The following is a 9997-nucleotide window of genomic DNA, read 5'->3' on the forward strand; positions in this document are numbered from 1 at the left end:
AGAAGAAGAAGAAGAAGAAGAAGAAGAAGAAGAAGAAGAAGAAGAAGAAGAAGAAGAAGAAAAAGAAGAAATTAAAGAAAAAGAAAAAAGAAAATGACCACAATCCGAGGTACTTCAACGAAGTGAGGTTTTCTGTCTGCAGGAGGACGTGCAGCTTCAGGTCAAGTGGCAAATACAACTAGTCGGGGCTACAATGTGTCTTTATTCCTGATACAAAAGGGCCCTTTACCTACTTCTGCTGTGGGCAGAGCCCCCTTACTCTATATATGATTTGTTGGCTTAAAAGTACATCGTGGGTGGGCTGGAGAGATGGCTCCAGCAGGTAAGAGCAATGTCTGTTCTTCTAGAGGTCCTGAGTTCAGTTCCCAGCAATTACATGGTGGCTTGAAACCATCTATACTGGAATTTGATGCCCTCTTCTGCCACTAGGCACACAAGCAGATAGAGCACTCATACATTCAATAGATAGATAGATAGATAGATAGATAGATAGATAGATAGATAGATAGATAGACAGACAAATAAAGTATGTCGAGCACCCACCACTCCTTTAATCCCAGCACTTGGGAGGCAGAGGCAGGAAGATCTCTATGAGTTTGAGGCCAGCCTGGTTTACAAAGTCCAGGACAGCTAAGCAAAATATACTTAACTTGAGAACTAGGTGTGACCTTGAACACATACTTCAATCTTCAACAAATGTTACAATAAATGTTAACTGGGGGGAGGTTGTTGTTGTTTTTTTTTTTTCTGGATGGCATCTTTATCGGTTTTTAATTTTTACTTTATTTAATTGTGTGTATCTGCTTGTGGTCATGTGCAAGTGCCACTGGCATGGGGCCACCTGACCTGGCTCTTGGGAGCTGAACTTGCATCCTCTGCAAGAGCTCTTTTTTTTTTTTAAAGAGTTATTTATTTATTTATCTATTTATTTATTTATATACCATTCTTCCTGCATGCGTGCCTGCATGCCAGAAGAGGGCACCAGATCTCATTATAGATGGTTTTGAGCCACCATGTGATTGCTGGAAATTGAACTCAGGACCTTTGGAAGAACAGTCAGTGCTCTTCACCTCTGGGCCATCTCTCCAGCCCTCTCTGCAAGATTAACCCATCTCTCTAGCCCATTTTTTGTGTTTTGTTTTGATTTTTTTTTTTTTTTTTTTTTTTTTTTTGGAGGGGGACCGGTTTCTCTGTGTAGCCTTGGCCATCCTGGACTCACTTTGTAGACCAGGCTGGCCTCAAACTCACAGAAATCCACCTGTTTCTGCCTCCCTGAGATATTAGTCTGAAATGGTGCCTCTTCTAACTCAAAGAGTAGAACAACTTTGTCCAACGTTTTTGTTTGTTCTGTGTGTTTGTTTGTTTTGTTTTTTGCTTTTTTGTGACAGGGTTTCTCTGTGTACCTCTTGCTGTCCTGGACTCACTATGTAGACCAGGCACAGATCCGCCTGCCTCTGCCTCCTGGATTGTCGGGAAAGATCACCTGCCCTTATTCAATTGTTAATTAGTGGTGTGGGAGTTCTTCAGGAAAGTCTTTTCTCAAGGTTCTGCTACTCCCTCTAACGCTGGGGAGAGATGTAGGAGTATCTGTGTATATACAAGGTCATTCTATGTGCTGTAGGCATCACCTAGCTTCAACCTCAAACGAGATATTATAGTTCGGACCCACTACACTCTGAGAAGGAGATCTCCATGTTTTTTATTTTCAACCCAAACACAACCTCGACCACAGGAATCAAAATCAAATCACAGTAAATTAGCTTCAGTTCAAGGTTACTGGGGACTTGGTGGGGGGCAGGGAGGAATCACAAGGGGAGGAATTTAGTGCTTAAATTCCCACAGGGCTTTTCCACATTTAAAGTCCTGGAATGCCTTCTCATTAAGTGCTCTTTTCAGTTACAAAACACTGTGTAAAGGCCATAGGTCCAAGGGGAAGAGGCGTTGCAAAAAGGAAATTGTTTCGCAGCTGGGAGCTTGGGTGTACCCTCCATAAAGAACTAAGAGGTCAAAGTGTAGACAGACAGCAGACAGCCCACAGCAGAGAGCACGCCCCACACTTGCGCGTGCGCACCAACACACCCTTCAACTCAATGATTGAGCCTATCACTTCTAAGACTACAAATCCCAGCATGCACCGCACTCCGCGAGTGGCAGAACGCAATGTACGCTGGGATATGTAGTCCCGTTCTGGCACCAGCAAAACATACAACGCCCCGTGACGTCAGAGGGCTCGGAGAAAGGAGTAGGAACCCGCCAAGGCTCAAGTTTAATCATCCTCCAGGGAGCCGACCTTGGAGTTCTGGCTGACCCGGTTTCTACTGTCAAAAGGTCCCACCCCACAGTCCCGACAGCCCTATGGTGTGCGTAGAGTACTTTTTCGTGTGACAGCTAAAGGGGAAGCTTGGGGAAGCAAGGACAGGCGCCCGCTCGTCCGAGCAGCGGGCAGGGGCTGAAGCGCAGCTGCCTTGGCCATGGCGGAAAAGACGTGGCAAGCCGTCTTTGGGCAGTCGCTCTGCTTTCTTCCGCCAGTCGGATTACAGGCGCTTTTGGCGCAGGGACTGCTGGGAGCACGCTTGCGCAGGCTGCGGCGGGGCGTACACCTCCAACGTCCGCAGGCGCGGGGCCTGTCGGGTATCGGCGGCGGCGCTTTGCGGCTTGGTCGTGCATGCTGGGCGCGGGCGGGCGCGGCGGCTGTGGCGCGCGCAGGTGATTGACTGGTCGGCTGGCTGAGGGGAGCGCTTGGGTCTTTCGGCTGGCAGGTGCCGGTGCCCGTTCGTGCGGAGACGGAGGCGGCGCCGGCGGCCGCCCGGCACGGCGAGCGCTTTTTCGGTCAAGGCCATGGCTCCTCGGCTGCAGCTGGAGAAGGCGGCCTGGCGCTGGGCGGAGACGGTGCGGCCCGAGGAGGTGTCGCAGGAGCACATCGAGACCGCCTACCGCATCTGGCTGGAGCCCTGTATCCGAGGCGTGTGCAGGTGAGGCCCTCGCGTGGCCGAGGCGGGGTCGGGGACGGACCACGGCGGTGCACGGTGCAAGTGCATCGCCTCTCGGTTTGCACGACCCGAGCTACGCAGCCCCCGAAGTGATGCGGTTGCTGGGCTCTCTTCCAGAAGATGGCGGTGGAGATGGTTGGAGATAGGGTTCAATAAACGCTGGAGGGTTGCTCGGTCTTGGCCACAGCTGTGCCTTTTTCATTTGTAAAAGGGGAACTTGCCGGCAGCGAACTTCATCACGTTACAGCTTCTGTCCTTGCGCGCTGAGAAGGGCTGCTCACCTAAGGATGATTTGCAGAGAGCAGCTTTGGAAAAACCTTTGGTTAACCTACGTCATCGTCCCCCCACTCCCATTGGCCGGCTCTCTTTGATCTTGTACCTGTATTTTTCTTTTGGTCACCCAAACTCCACACCACTTTACAGAGTAACACTTTGTGCAGGTTCTGCTTCTTTCTGCTAGGCCCTTGGACCTCACCTTTTCTTGGCCCCTCTTCGTTTACGTTTACTCCTTAGGCATAGAGTAGTTTCCTCTTTTCCACCTTGTTCTGCGGTTGACTCCACTTGATTGACCTAGACATGCTCAGGAGCTCAGTTTCAGAGGGTGTTTAGGGAGATCTGGAAGAAAGGGAGGCCCTGGTTCCTGACCTCGGAGCTGCCTCATTTGAGATTTAGTGTAAGGTAGAAAGTTTACCTAAGTAAACAGGTGCATCGTTCTAATTTCTTCTCCAAGTTCTGGAATGAACGCCAATCTGTAAATGATGGAATTTACGCATCTTCCCTGAGATACTCATTTGAAGTGTACAGTTGCAGTGCTGGAGGTTTAGCTGTTTTGTATCCTTGAGACCCTTGGTTCAATTCCCCTGTGCTAAGGATTAAAACAAAAATTAAGTCTGGGCCTGGAGAGATGCCTAATTGTTTAAGAGGGCTCAGGCTCCTTCCTATTCCACAGTACCGTTTGTTTTGTGGACTCACATCAGGTGATAACTCCAACTCCAGGGTATGCAAACCCGTCTTCTCTACAGCTTGGGCACCCGAACATTAGTGTGTACACACACACGTACACACACACACAACTAAACTTGAACAAGTAAATAATCCTTTTTGAAAATACACAGTATATATATATATATTTTTTTCTATTTCTTTTTGTAGGGCTGGGGCTTTATTTTGTATGTTTAAAGATTTTTTTTTTTCAAGACAGGGTTTCTCTGTGGCCAAGGCTGTCTTGGAACTCAGCTCCACTTGCCTCTGCCTCACAAGCGCTGGGATGCCTGCACAACCACTGCCAGGCATATTTAAGATTTTTAGGAAAATATTTTTATTCCTAATGGAAGAGTGTTTTGTTTTTCTGTGTGCATATGCATGCGTGTGAATGTATTTTGTTTTGCTGGTGTGCACATGTATGTGTGTGTGTGTGTGTGTACAACCTCTGTGCCTGGTGTCTATGGAGGCCAGAAGAGGACTAAAGATCCCCTAGAACTGGAGTTAAAGGTGCTGACAACCGAACCTTTAACTACTGAGCTCTCTCTCTAGCCCCCATATATGTATTTTCTTTTTTAAAAAGTTATTTATTATGCATACAGTATTCTGTCTCAACACCAGAAGAGAGCATCAGATCTCATTATAGATAGTTTTGAACCTTCGTGTTATTGCTGGGAATTGAACTCAGGATCTCTGGAAGGGCGGTGTGCTCTTAACCACTGAGCCATCTCTCCAACCCTCCTTTTTTACTTTTTAACACAGGGTCCAGGCTGGTGTGTGTGTGTTACCTTGTAGCACATGCTTGCCTGGAATTTGCAGTCCTGCTAGCAAGTGCTTATTCCATATGAGAGTAGAATCATGGCACTATAGGCATGTGCCATTGATTGTTCTGTTAGTGCCAGAGGTAACCCAGGGCTCTCAAGTGCAAATAATACTGAGTTTCCGGACCGGCACTCCCATCTTGTCATAGCCATGGCTGTGTCTGTTTATTGCCTCCTGCTCTGAGTAGAACCAGAATCTGCAGATGATAGGGACGCTGCACAGGTGTCCCCTCAGTCCCTTTTATGCTTTTTATTTGCGTTTACCTGACAACTAATGAGCTGAGGATCTTTTCAGGTTCACATTGGCTATTTTTTTGGTTTTGGGACAGGGTTTCTCTGTAGCCTTGGCTGTCCTGGACTTGACTTGTAGACCAGGCTGGCCTTGAACTCACAGTGGTCCGCTTGCCTCTGCCTCCTGAGTGCTGGGATTACAGGTGTGCACCTCCATGCCCAGATCACATTGGGTATTTTTATTTATGCCTATTGTCGTCCACCTCCCCCCCCCCCGCCCCCCCATGAGATATCCCAGGGTATCCAGGATAGTCACGACCCGTTACACAGAGAAACCCTATCAGGCTGGCCTCGAACTCACGAAGGTCCACCTGCTTCTGCCTTCCTAGTGCTGGAAAAAGGCTTGTACTACCAAGCCCTGCTTTTTTGTTTATTTTTGAGACAGGGTTTCTCTGTGTAGCCCTGGCTGTCCTGGAACCCACTCTGTAGACCAAAGCTGGTCGTAGTTCAGGAGTAGGGTGAGTGCCACCACACCCTGGCTCTAGGACTATTTGCATTTCTGAGAGTGCTTTGAAAAGTAACCCTGGGGTGAGGACAATGGCACTAAGTGCTCAAGATCCCTGCGGGGAGGCGGGGGGGGGGGGTGCTGCTGTGTGTAGGGAGTAAAGGTCACAGCTTGCAGTCTGCTACCTTGTGATTTCTAGGGATGAGCCACTGAGTGCTCTTTGAGGTTTTCAGACCGCAACTTAAACTCTCTTTGGATTTAGTTTGCCCTTTTGCTTCTGCAAAAGGCGTCCCCATAGCCTAATTCTGGTATGAATTTCTCTCCTCACCATGTATCCCGGACGTCCTAGAGTAGAGAGGCTAGCCTTGACTTGGCAGAGATCCACCTGCCTGGATCCACAGGGCTGGACCACACTGTCACTGGTTTAGGAGCTTGCGTTTTGTCCTGGTTGGTTGTTGCCTGTGTATTTTACAGACTGTCAATCCTTCCAGGCTGCTGAGGAGAGGGGAGAGTGTTGTCTAATCCCAGGCCACCGATCACTCGCCTTTTTTTGTTTTGATTATTTGAGACAAAGTTTCACTATGTAGCCCAGCTTGACCTTGAGATGCTCCCTCCCTAGTGGTTTGTAACCACTAGGCTTTGTTCTGCTTGTTGTTGTTTTTTTTTGCCTTTGTTTTTGTTTTTCAAGACAGGGTTTCTCTTGTGTAGCCTTGGCTGTGCTGGACTGGTCTGTAGACCAGGCTGAACGGGAACTCAGATAAGCCTGTCTTGCCTCCCTGAGCACTGGGATTAAGTATGGGTGTCACCATGGCCTGGCCTCTGCCTTTTTTAAATTAAGTAATAAATAAATGAATGGGTGAAAAAAAATTGAGAGAATTTGTTTTTTGTTTTGTTTTCTTTGTTGTTTGTTTGCGTTTTTCACGACAAGGTTTCTCTGCATAGCACTGGCTGTCCTCGAACTTTGTAGACCAGCCTCAGATTCAGAGATCTGCCTGCCTTTGCCTCCTGAGTGCTGGGATTAAAGGTGTACATTCTTTAAAAGAAAGGTTACTGGAGAGATGGCTCAGTGATTAAGAGCACTGGCTGCCCTTCCAGAGGACCTGGGTTCAAATCCCAGCACCTACATGGCAGCTCACAGTTGTAACTATGGTTCCAGGGGACCTGGCACCCTCAAACAGATGTCCATGCAGGCAAAACACCTATGAACAAAGAAAGGAAAGTTGGGCTGGAGATTTGGCTTAGTTGCTGGAGAGTACAGGAAGCCCTCTCTGTGTTCTGTCCTGTAACCCCAGCACTGGGTAGGTAGAGGTAAGATTACTGTAAATGCAAAGTCAGCCAGGTCTTTGTAGGGTTGTCCAGTCTAAGAGGGTCTATAGAGTGAGACTCTGTCTCAACAGAAACAGTGATCTCTAAAGACGTAGCATGCTTACCCTATGACACAAGGCATTGGATGGCAGTCTGTTCCATTGGGGCTCAAAATTGTCCCAAGGAGTAGAAAGCCTTATTTGTTCATTTGCTTCCTTTATCTATCTATCTATCTATCTATCTATCTATCTATCTATCTATCTATCTATCCATCCATCCATCCATCCATCCATCCAGCATCTGCCTGCATGTGTGCCTGCACGCCAGAAGAGGGCACCAGATCTCACTATAGATGGTTGTGAGTCACCATGTAGTTGCTGGGAATTGAACTCAGGACCTTTGGAAGAACAGCCAGAGTTAAAAAGCTTTAAATAAAAACTCTTGCTTTAATGCAGTCAAGTGTTTCATGTCAGCTTGACTCTTAGATGAAAGAGCTAAATGGAGATGTTCAGAAACCTTTAGAAGAGTAGCCTAGACTCAGCCAGAAAACCGGTCTTGCAAAACGGCATGTTAAGGAGAATTTGTGGATTGGGGAGATGGCTTAGTGGTTAGGAGCACTGACTGCAGAGCACCTGGGTTCAGTTTGTGTGGTTCTCAGCACCCACATGGGGCCTCACAGGCAGGCACCCAGGGCTCCTGCATGTACGCGGTGCACACAACAGCTTGGAGAAGGTAGAGGCCCTCCACAGGGCAGTTCAGCTGCTCTTTCCGCATGAAGTCTGTTTTTGTGGCTACTTGTTATATAAGCTCTACCCTTTCCTTGAGGTCTCCCGTACTTGATATGGCCTCTAACTTCACATGGCCTCTTTAGCTTTCCCACTTTTTACCCGAACCTTCAGGTGTTCCAGGAGACCCCCCAGCCTGGCCTAACCTCTCCCCTTGCTGTTCTCTGCTTGTAGCGCTCTCCCGTCCTCCTGCAGAGAGCTCGTTTCTGCCTGCTCTTGGAGACTCCCAGAGGGCAGCCTTCCGGTGAGATTTCTCTCCAGTGCCCTGTGTCTGCTGTTACCAGAGCACTTGTTTATCAGAAGTTTTGTGCCTAACAGTTTGTCATACCTGTTCTGAGCCATTCTTTAAAGACTGGGACTTTTGTCTTTCATCTAAGGCATTCCTGGTCATTCTTAGTTGGGCATCTCCGTGTTTGACAGAAAAGCCTAGTTGCTTTGCTATGGTGACAGGATTTAATTGTGCATAATTACATTGCTTCCCTTAAATCAGGTGCATTGTGACAAGCCTGGAAGGCCAGATGCCGCCAGCATGTATGTCAATAGTAAAATGCAACTTAGCATTGCTATATGTATAAACAACCCCAAGCATGGCGACTTGCGGTCAGTTGGTCGGTCACACTTGCGCTCTCTCTCTCTCTCATTTTGTTTTGTTTGTTTTCTGAGAGGATTCTCTGTGTAGCCTTGGCTATCTTGGATTTGTAGACCAGGTTGGCCTCGAACTCAGATCCACTTGCCTTAGCCTCTCGAGTGCTGGGGTTATCACAGATGTGTGCCACCATTCTTGTCAGCACAGGGGCTCTTAAACCATTGCCACTTCCATAGCTGTCACCATGGTCTATTGTTCCCACTAAATGAACTTAAGACCTGAATGGAGGACACAGAAGATTGCTTAGCAGGTAAGGGTGCCTGCTGCCAAGACTGAGGAGGACCTGAGTCCCAGCCTGGAGATCTACATTGTGGTAGAGCAAGGGAACAGACCTTGCAAATTGTCCTCTGACCTTCACACATGTGTGGTAGCATGTACACACACAAAAAAAAATTAATTGTTGCTGGGGGCAGGGGTAGCTAATGCTTTTAATCTTTAATACCAGTACATGAGAAGCAGAGGCAGGGGGATTTCTGAGTTCAATGCAAGTCTGATCTACAGAGCAAGTTCCAGGATGGCCAGGGGAAACCCTGTCTCAATAAAACAAAAAACCAACCAGCCAGCCAAAACAAAAAAAACAAAACAAAACAAAAAAACCCCACCAAAATAAAGCTGGGCCTGGAGAGATGGCTCAGCAACTAAGAACTTTTGTTCTTGCAGAGGACCTGGCTTTGATTTCCAGCACTCACATAGGAACTCACACTGTCCACAACTCCAGTTCCATGAGAGCCAATGCCCGCTCTCTTCTGACCACCATAGCACCAGGCACACATGGTGTAATTATATATCAGGCAAAATATATGCAAAAAATCTTAAGATTTCGGGCTGGAGAGATGTTTCATCAGTTAAGAGCCCTGGCTACTCTTCCAGAGATTCTGGGTTCAATTCCCAGACCCACATGGCACCTCATAACAGTCTAACTCCAGTTCCAGGTGACCCAACATCCTTACATAGACATATATGTAGGCAAAACACCAGTGCATCAAAATAAAAATCAATTATTAAAAAGGAGATTTTTTTCTGAGTTTAACACGTTTCAAATACAAGTTTCTGCAGTGATCATATTAAAAACATGATGACTTGGCCTCCTTTGCCTTTTTAAAGGTTTATTATTTATACAGTTTGTTTATTTATTTATTTATACACTGTTCTGCCTACATGTATGCCTGGACACCAGAAGCGGGAACCAGGTTTCATTAGAGATGGTTGTGAGCCACCTTGTGGTTGCTGGGATTTGAACTCGGGACCTTTGGAAGAATATTTAGTGTTCTTAACTTCTGAGCCTTCTCTCCAGTCCTTGCATTTTTATTTATTTATTGTATTTCTTCAAGACATGGTCTCAGAGATTAAAGGCATGGGCCCCTATGCCAGGCTAAACTTTTATTTATCTATATATATATCTACCTATTTGTTTTTTGAGACAGGGTTTCATTATTGAGCTTCTGTCTGTCCTGGAACTCACTCTGTAGATAAGGCTGGCTTTGAACCAAGATCCACCTTCCTTTGCCTCCAGTGTGCTGGGATTAAAGGCATGTGCCACCACTAGCTTACTTATTTTTTTATTTGTCTGTCTGTTTGTTTTTGAGGCAGGATCTCTGTGTAGCCCTGGGTGTCCTGGACTCACTAGGTAGACCAAGCTGACCCCAAACTGAGACAACTGCCTGCCTCTGCCTTCCCAGTGCCAGGACTGAAGGCGTGCGCCACCATGTCCAACCACCATTTGAAATGAGCTA

General features: G+C 47.2%; 1 protein-coding gene across 1 annotated transcript in view; it reads left to right on the forward strand.

The window, feature by feature from the left end:
• The first annotated feature begins 2343 nt into the window (after positions 1 to 2343).
• The window catches only part of Usp48 (ubiquitin specific peptidase 48), a 70348-nt gene continuing 62694 nt past the window's right edge, over positions 2344 to 9997 (forward strand). Inside the window, exons 1-2 of the mRNA XM_055611007.1 lie at positions 2344 to 2360; positions 2760 to 2972. Of these exons, the coding sequence (XP_055466982.1) occupies positions 2356 to 2360; positions 2760 to 2972 (218 nt within the window). The 5' untranslated portion in view covers positions 2344 to 2355. The remainder of the gene's footprint in view (positions 2361 to 2759; positions 2973 to 9997) is intronic.

Source organism: Psammomys obesus, unplaced genomic scaffold (genome assembly GCF_907164565.1).
Source record: "Psammomys obesus unplaced genomic scaffold, mPsaObe1.curated_primary_1811, whole genome shotgun sequence".
NCBI lineage: Eukaryota > Metazoa > Chordata > Mammalia > Rodentia > Muridae > Psammomys > Psammomys obesus.